This window comes from Amblyomma americanum, chromosome 1 (assembly GCF_052857255.1).
Source record: "Amblyomma americanum isolate KBUSLIRL-KWMA chromosome 1, ASM5285725v1, whole genome shotgun sequence".
Lineage (NCBI taxonomy): Eukaryota > Metazoa > Arthropoda > Arachnida > Ixodida > Ixodidae > Amblyomma > Amblyomma americanum.
In genome coordinates this window covers 167,153,772-167,178,337 of record NC_135497.1, presented here as the reverse complement: position 1 = coordinate 167,178,337, position 24,566 = coordinate 167,153,772, and the positions used below count along the sequence as shown (strand labels likewise).

The following is a 24,566-nucleotide window of genomic DNA, read 5'->3' as shown; positions in this document are numbered from 1 at the left end:
TTATTCCGGCTGGTCAGCTAATAAAGATTTCAGTTTTGAGTCAGCGCTGTGTTGGGTCCTTGCGTGTATTATTTTCTTCTATGTTCCGTTCGTCGCGCTGTAGTAAGAATATCATAGCCAGCTGGCACAACAACTTACCTTGTCTGACAGGGGACCGTTTTTTGGTTGTGCCACATTACGCTTGTGTTCCGCTAGTCTTTCATTTAGGCATCTGCCACTCTGCCCTACGTTTACGCGACCACAAGTCATTGGAATATGATATACCACTTCAGCAGGGTGTATTGCTGGGCAAGTTGGTTTGACATACTCAAGTATGCAGCGCTAGCAGACGACGTACAAAGAGAAGACGAGACCCCGACCGGGGGTCGGGGTTGCCCTAACTCCAGCTGTGACACGCAAGTGGCCGCATTTCAAAGATTTATATCCCCGCCCCGGGTGTCCAGTCTGCAAGATCAGAGACTGTGAAGCGGATATCCACCACCTGTTGTGGGACTGCCCGGCGCTGAAGCCGACGAGAGTTCGGCACCTGGCGGCAGTGGGTCTCTCACCGGAGAATCCGGATTCCTATATTGCCTGCACACAGGGTCCATATCATCGTTCACTTCTTGATTTCATCAAATCAGCCCACCTTTTTTCATTTATTTAAGCATCTTACTCATCTCTCATTTCATAGTTTTGATGCCCTGAGGCAATAAACATCGCTTCAAAAAAAAAGAAAACAAGACAAACAGTTTGCGAAGTGTCTCGTCCTCTCTTCGTCCGTCGTCTGCCAGCGCTGCATATTTGAGCATGATATACCACCCCTTCTGTGCACTCCACAAGCTTGTTCCGATGCGGTATATGTATGCTTCCATGTCGTCAATAAAATTCAGATGCAAGTTAGCACTGTGTCCTGTGTCTCTCTTATGTCCCCGTCTTCTTGTGCACTTGTTTTCGTCAGTTTTATGTCTTCGGGATGCATTAAATATGCAACACATGCAATCGATTTCATCCAGAATGGCATCCATGATGTACCGGCAGAGTTTACAGGGTCTCTCCATGTCCCACATTACATATTTTTTCATGAAGAACAGTACATTGTCACGCGAGAACATGCATAGTTGAGAAATTTTCTCCAAGCTAACTAAATAAGCCCAGTAGCCTGTCAAGTGTTCAATTAGATGTAAGCCTTAACTGCGAACATTTTGCTGGACAGGTGACGGTGTTGACAATGGTCGTGCGCTGGCGACTACAAAGAATTTTCTGTTTTAACTGCAAGTATCGAGAAAATAATTTTTTTCCTTACTTCAGCGTCGTAGACCGCTCTCCTGAAGCATCTGAGTTTGTCCGGCGAGTAAATCTCGCGGAATAATTTAGTGAACAGTTCCTGTTGAGCATGCTTCAGGCTTATGCCGCAACATCCAACACAAAAGATTGGGAAGCTACACCTCCTGGTTTTTTTAATCGAAATCCAGCAATTGCGTGTGTGCCAAATTAGATTTGACTGTAGTACTATTTGCGATAAATAAAGCAGGAATACTTTAAAGGGCACTACTTTCCTTTCAGGCTTTTTCTTATGCTCAGGGCTATCCAAGTTTTTTATTGAAGATCAAGGCTACCGCACACATTGTCCACAGAGTTATTGCGAATCGGTAAATGTTGCCGGTCCAATTAAAAACTTTAATTAAAGTGTCTTAACTCGCTGCTTCCGTTACTGCGCAGTTCAAAAGCGAATTTTGTTTGCCGATAGTGACTACCTGGTCCTTCCAAAAGTGTCCTTTGGCGCGAGTGATGGCCAGTTTTTCAGAGTATTATTTGGTGCCAGTTGAGCAGCCTCTAGGGGAGTCTGCACCGTCCGCCTAGGCCACTAGCTTTGACACTGTTCTATCGTGCTGTTGACTTCATCAGGCAGTGTTTTTACCAATGAAAGTGACAAAAGAATGTAAATCAGTAACAGTCATTCGCAGCATAGTAAGACATTCTTCGTTGCACGCGTAAACCTGGAAGAAATTATGCTACTGAAACCTGATAAAGGCGGTCTGCCTTAGAACAACAGCAGAATCACGCATGCGCAGTGCAGATCGGGAGTACGCCGTTGCGCAGTAGTGTTGGTGAAGGACGCCGGGCCGCGCCGAGCGCCGTCCTCTGCCGCTCATCCGCCACGCATGCGAACCAGCCGAGGGAAGCTGGCGCTACTCCGCCACAAACATCTCATCAGCAGTCCTCCTCCCCGGGCAGAGGCTTTCTACTTCGGGCCGGTCGTCCTGAGCCACCGACTGAGGAGCCGTGGCTGCTCGCTGCCAAGTAGGACGCCACCCGCCTCAGACAACGCCTGCCCGACGAGACAAGAAGAAACAATGAGAACGGCAGCCACATATCATCCGGAAAGAGAGGGCGTCTTTAGCCACTCTTGCACCGAGACAAGGGCGGCCGTTCACGAACCGCACACTCGACGGTTCTTTCGAGTGCGCTTCCACAGGCTGCCTACCCAAACGCAGACCCCGAAGCGTCGTGCCAGGTCGCGCCCTGGCTGAAACGCGGCAGGAACTTATTCTCGAAGTTGGGAAACTCGCCGGCCTTGGCGACAACCGCACTGGCAACCATGGTTGCTGCCTCAGCGCGTGCCTGCTCCCTCTCGCCCAGCCTGTCGCACTTCCCAATCCTCTGAGGCGCGAATCGCGGCGGTGGGAGAGGGCCCTGACGCTCCCAGCACGACGCAGCCAAAGTGATGTCACTGGGGAAGTTTCTTGTAAATTTGAGACTCTGCGTGGGCGGTCGTGCCAGTGCCCTACGCTACGCCCCTGTCACCCCGGAGGCTCGAAACTTACTTCAGGGCATCTGGCACTGCTCCTGCGAGGTGCAGCTTCCTCGGGGCACGGAGACTAATCTAATAAATACGAAATGATAACTGGCGTACCGGCAGACGTTCTAAATTCAGGAAAATGGATGCTATAGTACAGAGACTTGGAAATGCCTCAAGGTGCCGCGTGTGAATATTGAGTTTATTTAGTACAGGGTGCACGAAAGATGAAGGCGGGAAAAGATAGGGAAACGCAAACTACATACGAACAAGAGTAGTTGCACCTCTTTCCTGAGCCTCTCTAGACTGGAATCTTCACAAAAGCATCATCATATTTTCTTATCTCTAGTTCTTGAATCCCACGGCAGGAATTCGGAGCAGGCGAAGAAGGTTATCTGTATACATATCTGCATTTCCTCTTCTCTACAACGCTTTACGAAAAGACATTAAACTATAAAACTTTCTCCAGTTGCTTGTCTCGCTAAAAATAGCGTGACCAAAAGCTTTCCATAAAATCCTGGTTGCTTGTACTCGTCATACGTGAAAACTAAAGTAAACGGTGCACGGGACTCCATTTTTTTCTCCCGTGTATTTACAAGTATCATCAAAAAATGCCAAATAAGCATAGTGCTTCAAATGAATTTACCGGAGAGATAAGTACAACGTTTGTCCGTAAAGTTCCGAGACTGAGTCCATTAAAAAAACGCGCTTAACATTGAAGTCATTTGTGCAGCACCCCTTCGAAATAGTCTTCCTTGCCGTCAATACATAGCTTCAAACGCTTCTTGCGGTCTTGGAAGCAGTTGGAAAACGCTTCTTTTGGCAGGGCTGTTAGCTGCTTTGTCGTGGCGTCTTGAATGGCCTCCACGCTCCCTATTCAGCGACCTTTTAGGGCACTTCACAGAAGTAAACAGGAAAAATCGCATGGGGAGAGGTCAGACGAGTATGGCGGATGCGGAAGTACAGTAATTTTATTTATTTATTTATTTACAAATATTGTTAGCCCTTGCGGCTGTTACAAGGTGGGAATGGGATATTCAGTCAATGCAACACAGTTCCAGCTGTTTTACAAAGGTTTCAAGATAATATGTTTTGTCGAATACGCGTCGGTCAAGGTTATTCCAATCTATACATGTTTTAGGTAGAAACGAAAACTTATACACTTCAACTCTGGGCATGTGCGGCATTACTGCAAAAAGATGGTTAGTACGCGATGACAATCTTCCGGGTGGCCGCAAGTACAAGCTTGAATCCAGATTGAACATATTGTGATAAAGCTGATAAACAAACTTTAGCCTAGCAATTTTTCTGCGAATAGCCAATGTTGATAACTGCGCTCGTAAAATAAGTTCAGATATGGACTGCGTTCTTTGGTAAGACGAAAATATAAACCTTACTGCCAATCTTTGAACACGTTCAATTTTGTCTACAAGATATTGCTGATTGGCGAGAAATTCTTTCACGCTGAGAACAGTGTGCGGTCTTGCGTTATCGTGGAGAAGGCTCCATTGTCCAGATGCCCATAAGTCAGGGCGACGGCGTCGCAGTTCATCACGCATGAGATGGAGCACGCGGACAAAACTCCTGATTCACCGTCTGCTCTTGTAGGACGAACCCGTGGTGTATGACACCTCTGGCATTGAAAGAAAACTATCAGCATCGTCTTTGTTTTGATCTTCTGTCACCGCACCTTCTCGACGCCGGAGAGCTTGTGGACCGCCATTCGGCGCTCTGCCTCTTTGAGGATCGTATTGAAAACACCATGTTTCGTCTTCAGCAATGATGCTGTCGACGAATACAGCATCCTTCTCTGCCTCGGAGAGCAAATCATCGCTTACTGATGCCCGAGTGTCCTTCTGGTCATGTGTGAGGGAGTGCGGCACAAGTCTGGCATTCAGCTTTCGTTTCCCCAAGTTCTCACGCAAAATTTGGTGGCATGTTGTCTTACTAATGTCGAGAGCATCTGATAGATAGCATGCGGCCCGTAATGGTGCGATCTCGCTGTACGATTTTCCTGATCCGAGCCACGTTGTTTTCATTCCATGAGGTTGAAGGGCGCCCTGCCTTGTGTCGTCTTCCACCGACGTTCTCCCCGAAATGAACCTCTTGTGCCACTCAAAAACTCGCGCCCGTAATAATGTCTCGTTGCCGTAAGCGTCACGAAGGAGCTCATACGTCTGTGTGGCTGTCTTGCCAAGCTTCAAAGAATTTTATGTTAACACGCTGTTCAAGGTGGACATTTATCTCTCCACATTCACTCACAGCAGAATGCGCAGACGACTAGTGACAACGTATTTTTCTACATGTAGTGTCATCTAGCGGCTGCAACAGCAATTAACATAAATAGCTCAGGTTAGCCCAAAAAGATGGTGCTACACATAGGCATCAACATTTGTTTTGTGGAGCCATTTCTTGACAATAAAATAAATCAGTCTCCAAGCTTTACGGACAAATGTTGTATGTTACTTTGTAAAGAAGCAGCGTAGCGCTGTAAAAAGGCTGTTTCCAGAGAGGATCCTCGATCCTGACAAACGCATTCCCGGCGATGCGTTAGGGTTCACAGGAATGATCCTCGATACGCCTCGATATCCGAACACTGGAAATTATTGCATTCTCTGATAGCGGCATTGGTGTTTTTCGGCCACGGAGGGCGACAGGCGCAGCATTTCCTCGAGAACATTCGGTATCCCCGGTTCCACCAGATGGTCAAGTCGTTCAGGTGCCTCCGGGGCTCCGGGAGAGAGTGAGAGCTGGGTGTTTTTTTAAAATTAATATTCGTGGCGTTATTATTTGTAGAAGATGTTATTTGATAAGTGTGCGATCCTCCCTGTGCAGGCAGTGTAACTCTAAACACGTACTGTGTCGATGAATCCGATATCACTGTCGGTATAGTCGCCTTGTTCTTTTCGTATTTGTCTTCATTGGGAGCTAGTCGCTACGCCATCTTCCGGGGGACCGTGAACTCCTCTCGCTCTTCCTGCGACGAAGTGCCACGCACCGAAATCTTTTTTTTTTCTCTTGTGCTGCGACACTTCCTGTGACGGCCGCCAAGATCTGCGGAGGGCGGCGAGAGATGGTGCCAGCTGTCGCCTACTAGTAGTCGTGCCACCGACCGTGAGGTGGCGCCAGGGACGTTGTCTGTCTCCTCTGGCGGCGCCGACGATGTCTGCTTCCAGTGCGACGTGTAAACTTTAAGCAAAAAAAAAAACGCTTTGCATGCATCAATAGACTTTTTCTGCTTTCATGCTTAGAAGCTGGTTAAAACATGCGCGAAGATTCCCTTTGTTAAATGGCCGATTTCTGAGCGCAGAAATTATACCTAGGCAATGAGGCACGCCGCAGCGGAGGGTTCAGAGGTAATTTATCACACGTGGGGACCTTCAATGGGGACCAGAATTTCAATATTTCGATGTTTTCCTATCTTACTTTCTCCAATGTGCAGCCGTTTCGAGAGGAACGCTATTCAGCTCACTGAAAATATCCTTAAACCGCAAGCTTGCTGTGTGTACAGTCATGAACAGTATGAAAGGGAACAAAGCGTTGTGAAAATTGTGCGACAAGCAAAGTTTTTTTTTCTGTTTTCCAACCAGATTTCGTCTTGGCGTAATATAATATTCAAAAGCAATTCTCAAATTTGGTTTAGAATATTAGAATTAGAATATTCGCAAGTTTGCACAAAAAGTTTGTTCCCGCTCATATTGCTCATGACTGCACGAGAGCTATGTGGCATGCATGTACGTGTGTTATGTCAAGTCAGTTTGCTTCTGCAGCAACAAAAATATACGCTACTCGTGATGCTGTGGGGTGCAAAAAAAATTCTATTAATGGCTTGGCAAAGGCCCGCGCCTCTTCCCAGGCCAAAAATCGAGAACCGTCAGCCGTCAAAATTCGTCAAATCTACCAAAAGTCGCCAAAATATGTCAAATCGCGTGTGGAGCCCTTATGACTTCGTCCATTTGCACTCTCTCCCAGCCTCTAGCATTGCCCCTTTCCTGCCCTAGAGAGGAGCAGAAGCCCAGAGACACCTTATTCCGGCCGTCATCTCCACCGTTCCCGTCCTCCTCTTTCCCTGTTGACTGCCTTTCTTAGCAAGACAGCGTTTGCACGAGGGCTAACACGTCAGTGATCTCGCAGCTTAACATCCTGTATACGGCGGCTGGCCATATCTGTACCGCCAGCGGGCCGCACATCTATGTCCCGACTGCCCAGAACACTATGCCGACCTCGTCCACTGTCTCTTTGAATACGCATTAGATACCACATCACCCCTACCCACCCCTTCCTTCGTGGAATGCCTGGCTCGTTTAGGACCAATTGCAAGAACAGCCGGCAGGCCTGCTGCCAACTCAGCGGCTAGCACACAAGCTTCGCGATAAAGTGTATTCTCTCTCTCTCTGCTTCGCAGCTAAATGAAAAATCAAAAGCGCGCGCTGCCCTCGGATACGGCTGGCGTAGCCCCGAGCGCCCGTCTGCCGCGCCCGAGTGCTGAACGTGGCGCAGTGCACGTGCGCGGTCGCGAACGGGTTTCGGGACGAGCTTGACAGCCCCCGTGCGTTGTCTTTAGTGGGGCGTCCGTCGCCCTAAGAGCGCTCAGTTTTGGAACGTAAAGTTAAGTAGTCTAGAATGGTCCCTAATCAATGAAGTCTGCAGGATTGCGACTGCAGCACTGGGGACAAATCAGTAATTAAAAGAATTAAAATTTCCCCATTTAGTCGAACAACTGCGGCTGCTGTCTTCGCAACTTGAATTCAACCAGCCAACATACACCCAGCGAAGGGAGCATCCATATTACCATAATTATAATTTTTAATGAAGTTGTAAATGGCAAGAAAAACCTTAGCCCGCACTATATGGCGGGCGTCGTTAATGCAAGACCGAGGTGATCGGAAAGGAACGCATGGATCCTATTTCCCATGGTGGAGGCAATTGCAATGACGACTATGACAAAGATGACGACGGTGTTTTCTTCCGCCATAATGGGACATAACACCTATTTAACTCCCCTCTCAATTCTTTGATTGTCAATAAATCGCAGGGCTTCGAGATAAACTTCAGCGCATATATCTCTTCATTTATCCGCATCTGTGTTAGTGGTTTTTCCGTTAATTCTTAACTTAGCGACCTTAGAGATTCCATCGCCATAGCCGAAACTGAGCACTTGTGCAGGATCATTGTTCTCCCAATTGCCAATACTGGACAATTAGTTTGTGCTCAGTATTTTTAACGAACTAGCGACAAATATTTGTATTAGTTCTGAGGCGGAAAAAACACAAAAGTTTCGGAGCGCCGCGCGCGATCGCTTATCGTTTCGAAAGACGAAATTTCATGTCGACATAGCAACGCCCACAGGTGCTTTCCCTAGAATTTAAAGGCGTATGTTGTTTCTTCTTTCTGTGCGCAGACGCGGCGCAAGAGCAAAGCGTACCAAGTGCTGCTCGAAGGCGACCAACTGATCAGCATCAATGGGCAGCCGTGCGACCATCTCAGCCACGATGAAGCCATGGGCATCGTTGAGTCCGGCTGCCCCGAACTGGTCATCGAAGTGCGCAGGTAAGTGAGGCCTGGCAGCTTTCATAAACTGCCCATTTTGGGGCTCAGGTTTCGAAGCGCGCCCGCCGAGCGGTATGAGCCTTTTCGCGAGCAGGTTTCTCATGTCCAGAACCGATTTCTATGCTTCCCGGTTTTGCACACTGAATAACAGGCTACAACATAAGACTACGGGGCATAACGGCCTCAAGTACGACTCAGTAGACTGGCACGCTACAGACGAAGAAAAATACACGACGCCAACATGCACGCCAGGCGATGATGCCGTTGAGACGATGTTGAGAAAGGCCACAGCAACTGCTTCGCCTAATTAATAGAAGCCATTACTTCGCGCTAGAATACCAAAGACTAGAAAGGAGCGGGAAAAAAATTTCCACACTATGAGTAAAGCTAAAATTTGGGTGAGCTGGTATGTATTCATATTGCCTCAACAGCGCAACAAGGACGGGACTGAACGAACTCGCCCAACTTTCAGCTTTACTCGATGTGATTTCTGGTCAGCGCTTGTGTGTTGTTTCCGTTCACTCCTGTCCTTGTTGCGCTGTTGAGGCAATATTTTTCCACGCTCTGCGTCATTGCCTCAAAGAGTTTTCGCACTGAGCCTGATAACGGCAATATCCCTCGCGCCTACTCTTTCTCGCGTGCAGTTTTCCACCATGTCGTTTTTTTTCTTTCTTTTGGAGTTCTCTGTAGTGCAAGAATGAAGGAAGACCGCTGTCACATATCCAGGCCGAAACCGCGTCGTTGCAGCGGCATAACAACACTCGCGCTGCAAGTACCAGATAACAGCGCCCTGTATTTATGTGAACGAAGACATCCTAGATGTCGCAATTAGAACTAATTACGTCCTCAATTCTACTTAGACAGACTGTCTTCGGGCTCGTCTTCCTTGTGGTATAAAGAAAATTTTGATGCATTTCTACTCATTTAGCGGGCTACGGTTACGTAACCAGCCACTGGAAATACATGCATGGACGTCCGCCCCCTTGTTTACAGCGCTCGAGCGGTGAACTCCGCACCGCGTGAGTGACACCGACCGTTGGCCTCTGCGTTCGAAATAGCCTGTTTCTGAGCGCGAACTCAGCGCGGTGACTTTTCTTTTCGCGCCCCATTAGTCGTCAGTTGCTATGTGCTCCGTTCGTTGCCGGGGATAATGTTTCTAGCGAAGGGGCGAAAGCGAGGGCGGACCGTGCCTGCTGTTCCACAGCGCATGCGGCAGGCAGGGCGCGTCGCCGTTCCGTTGGCCGATGAAAGAATTGTACCCGCGCAGTCGAAAGTTTATGGGACGCGACTATCGCGAAGAAATTTCCTTGCGTCAAGGGCGCATTGCTTGATATTTAACGATGCACTGCGTAAAACTCTGCATTAGGCTGCATTTATTTATTTATTTATTTATTTATTTATTTATTTATTTATTTATTTATTTATTTATTTATTTATTTATTTATTTATTTATTTATTTATTTATTTATTTCAACATACTGCTAGTCTCACGCAGGAGGCTGTTGCAAGGAAGGCACTAAAACATGCGCACAATTTGGTTAGCATGGAGGATATAAATTTGAGGCTGTGTGAAATGACGCCCATTAAATCAAGTTTTCTTCACTAGTATTGCTTTCTCTACACACGCCTTTACTGCGACGTACCAAGATATAAATGTCAGAGAGAAAAAAAAAACGAACTTATACGTCTGCACTAAGTAGTGTTTGAGGCTGCCCTGGCACGAAACTTCCAAGCTGTTTCTTCTTTTTTTTTAACTAAGTGAGCTCGTTTTTTTTTGAGAGAGAGAAAATTATCGAATGATTGGTTTGATGAGAGGTTTGGTTTAGGTGTGTTCTATTATGATAAAGGGAGTAAAACGGCTCAAACCAGAGGTAATGCACGCGTATAGGGCAAGACGGGATCCGAATAGTTTGTACGCGTCCGGAAAAGCTGCCGATGAGCAAGCCGCGAAGCTTGAAGGACGCGCTGCTATCAACCGCTGATCAAAATGTCAGCGAGGTGCATTATAACACCGTGAAGTTTAATTCCGGGTAACCTCGTGTTAACCGCCACCAATACCAAGCTACTCGGAACGCTTGAATTATTTCCAGCCTGAATTCAAATCAGAGTGCTCTCCCCTGCGGTATCAGTGATGACCAACCATTCGAACAACTCTGCCGTTAATTTTTCAGCCCACAGCAAGGGGGTGTTAGGTGCACGCACGTGGTTCTTTGTGCACTCTTCCTGGCCTCCGCCTCCGGATTATGGAAGCGAGCACACACCTGAGCAGTCTCCTCCGACTCGGCTTCTTGTGCAGGGGAGCCGAGCACAACAAGGAGAACGAGAGCACGCCGAAGGACAATCCGCATCCAAAGATCGAAACGCAAGCCGCCGCGGCGGCTCCAGTTTGGACAGCACCGACCGGAACCTCATTCTTTCCGAAGATCTCTCCGACCGGAAGTGGCGCCTTTTCGAAGGGCCTGCTGACCAGTACGAGCGCTCTTCCGAGGACTGGCCCGACCCTCGTGGGTCCGCTCAGCGACCTGGGGAACATCCCGAAGCCTTTCGTCCCTTTCCAGGTGACACGGCGAGGCAGAAGGGAGGGATTGGAGGACATAATTTGTCTCGCTATCCGCAACACTGCTCCATAAGCACACGCGAATTTTTAAATTTGACTCTGAAGACTGCAATGAAGTGGGCGCGGTGTACGAAGCAAACGTTAGTTCATCCGTTCGTTGTTTGGCTGGTCGGCTTAGTTGGCTAGTTAGCCCGTTTGTTAAATATTAAGGTACGTTTTATAGAGCACGTTGTTGTGCAAGACAAAAGAGATATAAAATTTTTAAGCATGCCCTCTTTCTTACGCCCCTCCGGCAAACAAGGCTCTGCTGCTAAGCGATGAGCGCAAGTAATCTACATTTCCCAAATTACATTTAACTGCATAATTTCGCAACACGAGGCAGATTCTGGTGTCGTGCTGTGCTTGTGGCATAGCATAATCTTCGGTAGTAATTACGGGAAAGACTGCCGAGATAGAAAGGTCGCAGGACTGAAATAAATCTCCTAGCTTCGTCAAGTGTGAACGCTCCCAGCAGGAGCAGTCCACGGAGCCTAATCGCTGGCTGAATAACGAAACACGAGAAAGATAACACGCGCCTTGCTTCAAAAAGGTATTCGCGCTGCTTATTTACTGGCGGTTACACGTTCCCCAAGGCGGGCTGGCGTCAGATGGTGGGAGATGTGCATAAGCTTCCTGTACAGACGGGAAGAAGCAGATTCTTAGTCGCTTTCATGTGTGTCAGCTGAACATGAAAGAAAAAATTGTGCCGTGGCTTCACGGGTAGTGCCTAATTACGTTTGTGTAACGTTTAGAACAACCCAAAGAGGGCACGAAATTAATTGCTTCATTCAAGTCTGTGATAAAAATCCCATGTCCAGAACTTTCAAGGTGCTTGCGGATGATTCAAAGCTGGGGCGAACGGAGGACACTTGATGAGGCTTAATTCGACGATTACTAAAGCTAATTATCATTGCTTTCTTTCCACTGAGATAAATTTAAAAAAAAACGCTGTGCCCATACACACCGTACAGATAGCATACGTCACTGTGGCGACATTCGCAGTTCTATGAAGGGAAATGATTTTATTATTGGTCGCCGCAATCCTCGTCGATTGTCGGTTGTCATTGGTTGTGCGCCCGCCAACCACGTAACATTCTTAAATTGGGAGAGTTTTGTGGCTCGATTCGTGAATATCTGGGTGTGTAAAGATCGAGTAAAGGTAACACAAAAGACCTGTCAGCGAGCACAGCCGTCTTGTCCGAACGCTGTCGGAAGGCTCTAAACATTTAGAAAATGTACACGTATCCAAACCGCTCCGGAATTTAAATGATTAATTTATTTAACGTTTATTTATTTGGAAGTAAAAATAACCCTGTATACAGTCGGCGACAACGCAGAACACTACCGAACTCCAGTAACACGAAACAAACCGGCACATTTCTAAACTAATGTCTGTGTTAGATGCAACGTCCAGTTTATGTTAGTCGACGTTCTGTATTCGTAAGTCCTCAAAACGAAAAAGCGGTTGTGCTTGTGTAATATATACGCGGCGGCCTAATGAAATCGCACATCTTTTTTTTTGTTTCAAGCAAAGCAGAAATAAAATGCTAATAGAAAGGGCTATCTTTATATGCAATAAACAACATATTGAATGGTCCACTTTGCGCATTGAATCCTCCATAAAAAACTTAGAATCGGGCACCAATAGAGTTTCTGTATAGCAAATCTCTATTGGAGGAATGCAAGCGGAAGCCCTTCCACCTCGAGCCACCCACTGTCTTACATCGTTTCTGATTTCAAATATATTTCTTGTGTGTGCGCGCACCACGCAGGACACAAGTCCCGGCAGCTTACGCGAGGTGAAGAGCTCCGTGGAGCACATCAGGGACCCCGCCACGGGTGTCACCAAGGAGGTGCACACCACCATCGAGAAGGAGTCCAAGGAGACGCCCTCATCGCTCTTCCGGGTAAAGTGTGCTTCAAATGGCGCGTATTCTAGCGGAAGGCTTTAACGCTCGCTGCTTAAGAAACTCGCGGTTCTGCTCTTGTTTTTCTTTTTTTGCATTGTGTCCCGCATACACAACAGAAGCGATTAGGCCCTGGCCATGAAGACCGTGGAGAGCCACGAATGTGCGCTCTAACCCTGGCTGACTCAATCGCGGCCGTTACAGCGCGGGCACTCGGCCAGAAGGAGGCTATAGTCGCAGCACGTGACGCGTTGCGCAGGGATTTGGCTCTACTGAGGCTGCCAGATTTGCTTACATAAACCAGCCCATGCGATAACCGCCTGTTGTGAAAACATCCCGCGAGTCAAAATACACCACGAAATGCAAGGTACAACAAATTTTGTGAAAGATTCATGAGGTACACAGCCTTTTGGCGGTGCTTGGCCCACGGCGACCGTGGCCGGAGCGTGCTTGCTTCGGCATCGCAGCGCCGCGGCTGCCGGCACTCGCTACACCAAGACGCTAAGAACAGTGAGACCCAGGGACAGAGCGTCACGGCGTCGAGACCGCGGAGCTAGCCTGCTCCAGCAACAAACACGGCTCTTGGAGAACTATTCGCAAAACTTTGTGCACGCTGTAAAAATGCGCCACGCGGAAGATAGGCGTAAATTAAGAAGTGTTTTCAACGGGCTGACATTTGCGACGAATAGGGAAATTAGAACGGCGCTCAGACGAATGTGTTTATAAGAGTTATCTGCTGGGCTAGTTGGTGATCATACATACTAAAAAGATTTTGCGCCAAAACAGCACACACAAGAAAGACGACGACACCACGGGCGCTCTTTTTTTTTGTGATCATACATACTAAAAATATTTTGCGCCAAAACAACACACACAAGAAAGACGGCGACACCGCGGGCGCCCGTGGTGTCGTCGTCTTTCATAGATTATTGGAAATTTCATTAAATACAGCCGATACATAATAATTGCGCATCTTTCTGCCATAGTTTGTATAAACCCGTGGCTTAACAAAACGTTCCGTTTTTCTAAAGGTGACATCTTTTTTTACGGAAGTCATATTCATTTGAGTAATAATACCGTGTTAACACAATAAATTGAAACAGTTCACGAATCTGAAGGATGCCTAACTCATCGCATTTCCCTTTCATGTCAACCGAGTGTAGTTTGGTGCTGTAAGATATAGTGTTAACTATTCTTTTAGGATAGCATTTAGTTCTTCTTTCTTGTATTCGGAGCAGTTACCATATACAGTAATGCCGTGCTTTAAAACAGGTTCTACTAATGCTGTATAGATCAGTTGTCTAAGATGAAGCGGAGTTTTTCCACGAAGGTGATACGTCATAGTTGCAATGGCCCTTGTATTTCTAGAGAGGTAGACGATGTGATCGCTCCATGTCGCTCCAGTGGTCGCTTCAGTCAAGAAACATTTAGCTGGTACGTTCCCATTTTTCCATCTTTTTTTTTTCACGCGTCCTCAAATAAAAACTCGCAGAATTGCCCGGCACCGAATTTCTGTACACCAAAGATGGTGAAGATGTGCTGCTCTCTTCAAAAGTTTCCGGGCCATGCGTTTGTATGAGTAAGGAGCAAAGTTCTCCTCGGCCTCCAGAAATTTGGGGCCTTCGGAATCCTGTACCAGCCACACTGTAGGGGCCATAAACGAAGCTGGTAGTCTGAAAACTTTTGAAAGCCGAACGTTTTAGGCTTTTATACGCCGGTTGAAAAGATTTTCAAGTGAATTCTGCTCGATTCTAGTAGGCACAAAAAAAAAACGCATCTTAAAAACCCACACTTTTGTAGCAAAGCTTGCTTCATGAATGACTCGTTGGTGGAGCATCGTTAAATAAGCGGCCTGACGAATTAATGGTAATACAGACACGACGTTAGTTCCCGAAGAAAATCAGATCAGACTCATCGCGCACTTCAAGTCTGTCTCCTTTCCATCGTAAAATAACGCCGTCTCTGTCTTAATCTCACCACACTTCGTTACCACAGCTGAACAATAACTCTACACCTGTAAATAAGTCGCTGTAATAGACAATATTTTTATTATACTCATTGCTAAAGGTCACACGTTGTATCCCAGTCGGGCAGCCGCATATTGAAGAAGGCGAAATGCAACAACCCCCGTGTGTTGCGCGATGTCAGTGCACGTCAAAGAACCCCAGGTGGTCTAAATTATTTCCGGAGCCCTTTACTACGGCATCCCTCATACTTCATGTGTCGCCAGGGAACCTTAAAGGCCACAATTTTTTTCCCTTCATTGCTTAAATATAGTGGCAAATTAACGAATAGGATGGAAACAGAAGGTCTTGAACAAAAATGGCGGTGGTTTAGCTCTGGTTAAACCTGGAGTGACGCGATAGCTACAGCTGGCCGAGTGGAACTCGCTCAGTCAAAATGCAAAGTCAGTCTTTCGCCGCTGCGTTTCTCTGGGCGTTCCTTCGTCATCTTCGTCCCTGGACGTGGATTCACTCTCTCCCCACCCTCTCCACTACTCCCCGCTCGGTTTCCCCGGCGTACCTCGCCGCCGGCAGCCGCCACGGTGGCCACGGTGCCGCCACGCTGAAGGCTCTAAACGCTAGCGTAATGTAGGCGCGCGGCGCGCACACCAGCTGCGTGCGCTGACGTCACTCCGCGCATGCGCACAGCTGGTGGAGCGGTGGTGCCACGGCTCAGCGCGCAGCCACGCTTATCTCGCGAAGTGGCTGGCGTAGTGTAGCTATCGCTACAATAGTACGGTGGGTATAATATAGAACATCTTGAACCAAAATGATTCGCTGGTGCTTTTCTGTTCATACTTTCGGAGCTTTTCCCGTTTTTCTGACAAAATGTAGCAGGTAAGGATTTCAGAAAAGTGCTCCACTCGGGACTTGTAGAACAAATACCTGGACTCACTAAGTATTTGGATCTTCAGCACGGTTACATCCTGGAATCAAAATTGTGAATCCATGTGGACCCCTCACTATTAAAATTGGTGCAATTTCACCAGCGCAATTAAAGTTCTGGCTCGGGCTAATTGGTTCATGTTTATAGAATAAATATGCGCTAATAAGATTCTGGTTTGGGCTAGTTGGTTCATATTTGTAGAATAAATGTGCGCATTTAAAGTTCGGTCTTGGGCTAGTTGGTTCATGTCAACCAACTAGCCCAAGCCAGAACTTAACTGCGCATATTTCTCCTACAATAGAGTTGGCAGTCAGCGCCCGTCTTGTCTGTGTTTTTTATCGTTGTCTACGTCTTCTCTCGCGCTGTTTCTAACAGTTTCTAAGGGCCAGGCAATAGAAACGTGTCGATTTTAAATTTTATGAAAGCTTACAGCTTGAAGGTAGCAGTTTTTACCCCTTCTACTGAAAGTCGCCGGCAAACAGACCAAAATGCTAAATCAAATGGATCTCAAAACTACTTCTTTAAATGCACAGAAATGTAATGTGATGCTGCGGTTGACTGCAGAGAATGTATACATCCTTCAATGATAGTCACAAATGAGCAAGCTGGGCAAGCAGCCTGTAATTTCCCATTCTGCAGTGCACGTGAGGATGTATGCATGTGCAATGCATCCTTCAGTTTCATGATGCTTGTCCAGGATGTCCAGCAATCCACACTTTTCGCGGATTCGGCATGCAGCAAACTTTTGGCGCCAATAGTGCATAGTAGAAAATACTGAAAATAGTTTCCAGTATACGCCGCAAGTACGCACCTCCAGTATGTCAACTTCCATATGAGAATTTAACAAGTACGTGCAGAGATGACAATGCTAACTTTCTAAGCGATACGTCGAAAGATCAAAAGAATAATCGAGTACCTGCTGCAGCCATCACCTCTGCATGGCAAGAAGCTTGGGCGGCTTTCCCTCTCATAAGCAAAACGTGCTGCTGCTACTACTGCTGACGGCGAAGTAGGTTAATGTTATGCGGGCACTTTGAGGCCCCTGAAAATCGACCTCATAACTTTCGCACCACTAGAACGACAGCTAAGGTGGCAGTCTTAACTGCGACTGAAACTCCTTGCCCGCTAGCTGACCATCTACGAGACGTCGACGGATGGTATTGAGTGCGTATAGGTGCAGTGTTCCCTATGCCTTTTCGTATGTAGCCTTTCTAAGAAGTTAGAGGAAATTTCAGTGCGTACTTTTTTAATGTTCAGGCACCGCATACTTTTCACCTACAGTCAGTGAAAGCACTTGGAGCGTCGATGAAATACACTCGGGTAGTAGCTGACATCCACTCGCTGTCACTTTTTGTTGTTGTGAAAGGCCAACACGGGGAGTTTACTAAGAGCTATAAGAAAAAGCAAGGAGGTATAGTCTTGACACCGTGAAAGGTGGCTGTGCCAGAGTTAGACTCACTCTGCCAAAGATCCTGCGGGTGCAGCTACTGAAGTGCCAGGAGGTTATGTGGCAAAAACTAGGCCTCATTCACAACTTTTTTTCTTTTGACTCTGGTGTTGCAAACTTCTTGAGCTATTCCAAGATACCTTCCTAGCAAAGTTTCTCAACGTTCACACATGATTTCACACAACAACATCAGCAAGTGTTGGCAGGGAACTCGGCTCGCCATGAACGTAGAATTTTGGGCACAGTGGCTGCTGCAGCGTACGCTTGCCATGTGAAATATTTCAACGATGTCTCTGCCACCGGCCAAATGCAGTGAAGCCATGCCACGCAGCAAATTTTGTTTGTAGTCTGACGTGAGGTCCGGTAGGCCTTCGTCAGGAGCCTTACATCATAGGCAGAGATCTGTGAGCTCCCTCATGAATACTCGGCACGACTGCTTTTGTTCATTCTATGCATATTGCTTCGAAGGTAAGCAACAATGGAGTCGAGACCTGTTTTGTTGCAGGTAAAATGTAGTGGAGGCGTGTGCACGCAACGCGTATAAAAAATAAGAAAAGGTACGGTCCTCCTCTGCACATACAGAGAAAACCCCCAGATGATATTTGCAGCCCCCCTGAAGTGTGTTACAGCGCAGGCACATTCTGTAATCTTTCTCTTCTTGAATGCAAAGGCTGCAGAGTATAATGTATCTCTATGTGTACACAGGAAAGTGCCTCTTTTGAGTCGGAGTCGCAGCGCAGTACACATAGAGAGCATATTGATTTCTAGCTTACTTTAAAAAAAACTGCCGCGGTAAGTTAGGAACATATATGCGCATTTATCAGTGTACGTCGTTCGCATTATGCGCTTTTCTCACAACCGTTATGTTCTTTGAAAACCAGCTTCAAAGATTTTTCTTCTCACGCACACACTATATCTGGACCAATAATACGTGGGCTTTGGTTCAATTCGCGCCAAAACAATCAACAGCTCAGTCTAAAAACGTGCGCACTATGTCTACAAACGCTTCTTGTGCAACCGCCACATCCTAGCGAAAAGGCAAAGCAAAAGTAAGGAATCTTTCTTTTTCTTCGCGTGGCGACATTGTAATACTGAAGAAACTGATGGCAAAGGCTGACTACACTGCCAAATCTGCAGGCTTGCACAATATTCATAGGCATCGAAGCCGATAACCTCATCTGAGGTGATTTCACTGTTGTTGTTTTCTTTCGATGAACGCGTCTGGCGAAATCGGCCGTCGAAAAGCAGATTAGCCGCCATATGAGCAAATCCAAGCCACGCGTATATGATGCGGCAATCCGAAAGAGGTGGTTCGACTGGCCATCGCAGTGCCAATGAGCGCAAGGAGACAGGCCACTGGAGGGAGCACACAGGAGTAGCTTAACATTTTTATGTTTTCTCACAGGTCCCGCCAGTGTTGCGCTATGCTACGATCCAAAAGTATGAGGGTGTACCAATTAGCCTTCTGATCAATTCCTGTGCTTCGACTCCAATTATATTTTTACCACCAAATCGGTTTGTGCGCGTCTGAGAGGTTCGCTAAAAAGGCATGCTTCAAAGGGCTGATGGGATTTTTAGCTATCTACATCGGTGTTCATTCGAAAACAGCAGCTCATTTACGGACGCTTGTAGGAAAAAGCATACAAACTGTACTATGCCGGGGACAAAAGGAGATTGGGCTGGCCTTCGGATATTGTTTGCATACTTACTATACCTCAACTCAATCCAGCATCAAGCCTGCATATAAGAAACGGCGACTGTTAGGGGCCGAAAGGTGGCGCTGGGTAGTTCATTTTAAAATGTTGCGCCTTTGCTGCAAAAAAAAAAAACTTACAGGACGGTTACCACTGCGTAACGTGAGAGTCAGCGATAGCTGTTTAGGCGTTTAGTTTTGGGGATATATTCCTGGTGCACTGGTGCAGTGGTCAAGTGATGCACCTCTGCACTGGCAGGCGGCTGTTCCAAACAGAGCCACCCTAAGGCTAATGCGACCCAGGTTGACCGTGACATTGAGGTCACGTTAATGTGACATTAAGGTCACGTTAATGTCACAGTCACGTGACATTAACGCACCCACCGGTTACGCCGATGGCGACGACGAGAAAGCCAGGTACGGGCGCCTAACCGTTATTGTAAAAAAACAGCATGATAGCGACAAGCCGTAACTAACAAAACGTGGAAGTCTTAAAACGTATAACCCTCATGCCGTTGCTGCTCGCCCAAGTAATGCTTAGCAATTCGTCGCTATGATAGTGACCTTGCCAATTTCATTCATTTTTCATGACAATTACAGGACAATGCATAGACACGGATTCTTGCATTGAAGTGTAATGGCGAGCGAACCGTGATCAAAACCCCGCGTTCTGCAAGCTGCTTCTGTGTTTATGTGACCTATGTTTCGTCAACTGCTAAGTTTATAAAAAGAAGATGGTGCTGCTCTGTACCCTTTCCAATCTTCAAGTCTTGTACAGTTGTTCAGGCTCACGAAGACGCATTGGGAAATATCCTTACATTATTAACACGCAGTACATCTAGCGTCTCGGTTTCAGCAGTATATCTCAGTTAAAACTGTCAATATATCCGAAAACATGCCCAATGAAATGAGGCCACTTTTTCATTTGTCACAGTCAAACGTTACGACTAGAGCTTGGCACTAGGCTGGGAGCTCCCCTCCGTTCTCGAAGATAAACCGAGGACTCCGAAGAAGGTTCGAAACATCCTTTTCAGACGTCGGAGCGCAGTATTTCGGAGAGTGCCACAACGTGTTTCCAGAAGAAGATATCTCTATCGACATAATCGAAATCTATATCCGAGCTGCAAATCAAAATATTTCCTCTCAGCTTCCCTTTCTGGTAGGCGTGGGTAGCCACTAAAGAGCGACAATAAGTGTTCATGATTTGAGGCAATATGTTCGACTCCAAGTTGCTTATAAGTAAAATGCGAAGACACGTGAAATGTGCGACCACTTTAGTGGCACTCTTGATGGGTACAAAGGTTGCTCCGAAAGTAATGCCTCCTCTTTTATTGCGTTGCCTGTTGCTAACATAGCCGTAAGCTTAGCCGTCTCGCCAATAATCTCAAAATTTTGTTGCAGTGCTGCGGGTGGCTGCATTTCAGCGGTCTGGCGAAATGAAATGGCCTGTTACGTTAACATGGGCATGAAGCAAAGATTTGTGATTAATTCCTATATATGGAAAATATAGCGTCAACTGGCAAATCTTAAGGAAAGTTTAGAGAGATCAAATAGTGGACATAAGCCCAGCGATACGATAAGAGGAGTGCAGTAGCTTCGTTTACACGAACCCGACAGTAGCGTGTCGAGTCAGGCGTCGGGCTGAACGAAGCCACCCAGTCTCGACGACTGTTTGCTTACCTGAGCTGTATCTTGGGGAGTCAACGCTTACGTGACTGCAGCGGCGTCCAGCATCAAGTGGCGCAGTGTGAGCGTGGAAAGACGACGCTCAAGATCGCGGCGCACCGCCATTCTTTCAGAGGCGCGACGGCACTAGCGCACAGCAGGTTCCTACATGTATTTCTCCCCTCGCCTCCCGCTAACCCGACTTCCTGACCAAACCGCGTTTACATGCACTTTGCAGAACAGGTTAGGCGAAGCAACTTCCTCCTTGCAGGCGAGTTAACTAGTCTCGCTACGCAGCATGGTTTACTCCACCCGATCGCATTTACATGAACCAGACAACTGGTTTTATGTGGATAGATAAGCTTCACTTGACTCTGCTGAGTTCATGCAAACGCTGCGAGGGATGTGAAAAAAAAAATGTCGATCTAAGCTTGGCGGCTTGGCGCATTAATCAGCGGCCGAGAGGTCTGGATTGGCAGGTCCGTTCTGACATTTCACTGGTGGCTACCCGGTTGGGCGCCTCACAGCCCTTTTTGGTGTCTCTCTATGCTCACGTGAATACTCGGCCTACTTCCACTTGCGGTCTTCGGTTCGATCGCATCCCCGCCACACTTCACTAACTCCAGGGCCCGCTTGCACGAAGCAGATTAGACGGTCTAGTTCCCAGTGTTGTCTTATTCGCAGTCTAAACCCTCTCTTCGCTTTGAGGAAAGGAAAGGCGCATAACCGGCCCATTTGGTCAATGGACAATTCATCGCGCTGTGAGGTGGCGATGGTGTCCACCTACTTTTCTCAAAACCAACAGAAGGTTTAAACTCCGTTGGCTTTAAGGAAAGGTAAGGGCATAACTTGCCCACTGGTCAGTGGCCACCTCATCGCACTGTGAGGTGGCGATGGTGTCCATCTACTTTTCTCAAAACCAAGAGAATGTTTAAACTCCCTTGGTTTTGAGGGAAAAAAAAGACGCATAACTGGCACACTTGGTCAGTGGACACCTCATCGCGCTGTGAGGTGGTGATGGTGTCCACCTACTTTTCTCAAAACGAACAGAAGGATTAAACTCCGTTGGCTTTGACGAAAAGAAAGGCGAATAACTGACCCACTGATCAGTGGCCACCTCATCGCGCTGTGAGGTGGCGATGGTGTCCACCTACTTTTCTCAAAACCAACAGAAGGTTTAAACTCCGTTGGCTTTAAGGAAAGGTAAGGGCATAACTTGCCCACTGGTCAGTGGCCACCTCATCGCACTGTGAGGTGGCGATGGTGTCCATCTACTTTTCTCAAAACCAAGAGAATGTTTAAACTCCCTTGGTTTTGAGGGAAAAAAAAGACGCATAACTGGCACACTTGGTCAGTGGACACCTCATCGCGCTGTGAGGTGGTGATGGTGTCCACCTACTTTTCTCAAAACGAACAGAAGGATTAAACTCCGTTGGCTTTGACGAAAAGAAAGGCGAATAACTGACCCACTGATCAGTGGCCACCTCATCGCGCTGTGAGGTGGCGATGGTGTCCACCTACTTTTCTCAAAACCAACAGAAGGTTTAAACTCCGTTGGCTTTGAGGAAAGGAAAGGCGCATAACTGGTCCACTTGGTCAGTGGCCACCTCATCGCGCTGTCAGGTGGCGATGGTGTGCCCCTGCTTTTCTCAAAACAAACAGAAGGTTTAAACTCCGCTGGCATTGAGGAAAGGAAAGGCGCATAACCGGCCCATTTGGTCAGTGGACACCTCATCGCGCTGTGAGGTGGCGATGGTGTCCACCTACTTTTCTCAAAACCAAGAGATGTTTAAACTCCGTTGGTTTTGAGGGAAAAAAAAGACGCATAACTGGCACACTTGGTCAGTGGACACCTCATCGCGCTGTGAGGTGGTGATGGTGTCCACCTACTTTTCTCAAAACGAACAGAAGGATTAAACTCCGTTGGCTTTGACGAAAAGAAAGGCGAATAACTGACCCACTGATCAGTGGCCACCTCATCGCGCTGTGAGGTGGCGATGGTGTCCACCTACTTTTCTCAAAACCAACAGAAGGTTTAAACTCCGTTGGCTTTGAGGAAAGGAAAGGCGCATAACTGGTCCACTTGGTCAGTGGCCACCTCATCGCGCTGTCAGGTGGCGATGGTGTGCCCCTGCTTTTCTCAAAACAAACAGAAGGTTTAAACTCCGCTGGCATTGAGGAAAGGAAAGGCGCATAACCGGCCCATTTGGTCAGTGGACACCTCATCGCGCTGTGAGGTGGCGATGGTGTCCACCTACTTTTCTCAAAACCAAGAGATGTTTAAACTCCGTTGGTTTTGAGGGAAAAAAAAGACGCATAACTGGCACACTTGGTCAGTGGACACCTCATCGCGCTGTGAGGTGGCGATGGTGTGCCCCTGCTTTTCTCAAAACCAACAGAAGGTTTAAACTCCGCTGGCATTGAGGAAATGAAAGGCGGATAACTGTCTCACTGTGTCAGTAGACACGTCAATCGCGCTGTGAAGTGGCGGGGGTATTCACCTAAATAACGTGTGACGTATTACACGGGTGCCGTTGTGCCCCCTGAATGGCTTGTACAGGTGCGGACATAAGTAAACCAAGCACGCTATTCTGTTCTAAGTTCAATCACGCCTTCCCTAATGAAAATGAAGAAATATTGTTCCTACATTAGAAAGCGCAGCAACGTCTATTGCCAGCATGCACTTACCACTGCTGGAAACTTCAATTAGGTAAGGTGCGAAAAATATTCGAAGACAATTACGTGATCCGTTTACTTTTGCCCGCACCTGCAGAAAGTTATTACAGCCTTCGCTGTAAAAAGTCTCGTTCAGTCAAGAACTGTCAGCTTACAAAATCGCAAAATGAGCAACAACTCGACCAGCTCATTCACATGAATCGGCGGATTGCAACCAATGAATTCTGTCTCGACTTGGTTGTCAGCTCACTGCGCTGGAAACGATGTTGACAGCATTTAAAGAGTCTGTGCCAGCATGGCCGTCAGAATGCGCAGATGGGAGAGAGAAGAGAGCCGTGTGCAACTCTGCCAGAACCTACTGAACCAATTTGAGGCTGAAGATGAGAGGCTCCCCAATAGCGCCATCACCGGTGGTGAAACATGGTGTCAGCCCTGTGAACCCAAGCACAAACAGCACTACACGCAGGGCCGACACGTTAATTCCACGTCGCAGACATAGCCCTCAGCAGGTAGCGTGCGCTCTCTTTTGAGAGGCGAAAGGGGTTGCCTCTTGGGATTTCTTGGAAACTGCAGGGACTGTCAACTCCAACAGTACATTGCAACTTTGAACTAACAGTTGGTATTTGCAGTCAGATGACAGCAGAAGACAACGCTTCCTTCGCAACACGATGGCCCTGTAGGCCACATACCTTTTCAGAGACTGCGTATCTCACTACCATTTTTACTGGACTCTCCTACCGCACCATCCATACAGTCCGGATCAGGCACCTTGTGACTACCATCTCTTAGTGGCGGTTGTAAAAGTCTTACTAAGAGGGGCCCATTTTCCGAGTAATGAGGGTGTCCTGCGCGCTGCAGAGCAGTATCCTCGCTGGCAGACTCCTACAGGTGAAGTATGCAGGCTGTTGTTGGTAGTGGGGAAATTGTATACCCAGTGATATAGATTTATGTTGAAAGGTCGAAATTGCGGTGTTGTAGCTGCTAATGTGCGCTATGAAGAAATGTCGCCTAGTTTGCACCTGTCGTATTTTTCAAGTGAATAAACAAGAGAAATTTTTAGTTAGTGGAAAGAAATAAACAAGAGACGCCTTCATATATGTTTCTTTGGCTTTGCTTTGCTTTTTTTTTTTGCTTGTCTCGGGCATGATGCGTCAGCTACCCGGAAGTTAAAACAGCGTGGTCCATGTTGTGATGTGGTCGAGCCTCGCGCATTTCTCTCCCTACTTAGAGGGAAAATGGGGGTAGAGGTAGGGGGGGGGGGGGGGGAGGCGGCTCGGTATTCGGCAACAACTTTTTCATCACAAAACGGATGAGTTACTTTTCGTTTCACAAACTCGAATTTCTTTGACTGTCTTCTGAACCTA

At 47.3% G+C, this 24,566-nt stretch overlaps 1 protein-coding gene across 1 annotated transcript in view; it reads left to right on the top strand.

Annotated features, from left to right (window-relative positions):
* Nucleotides 1-24,566, top strand: part of LOC144114144 (uncharacterized) — a 74,939-nt gene that overhangs the window by 7,173 nt on the left and 43,200 nt on the right. Inside the window, exons 2-4 of the mRNA XM_077647662.1 lie at nt 8,181-8,329; nt 10,626-10,887; nt 12,698-12,832. Of these exons, the coding sequence (XP_077503788.1) occupies nt 8,181-8,329; nt 10,626-10,887; nt 12,698-12,832 (546 nt within the window). The remainder of the gene's footprint in view (nt 1-8,180; nt 8,330-10,625; nt 10,888-12,697; nt 12,833-24,566) is intronic.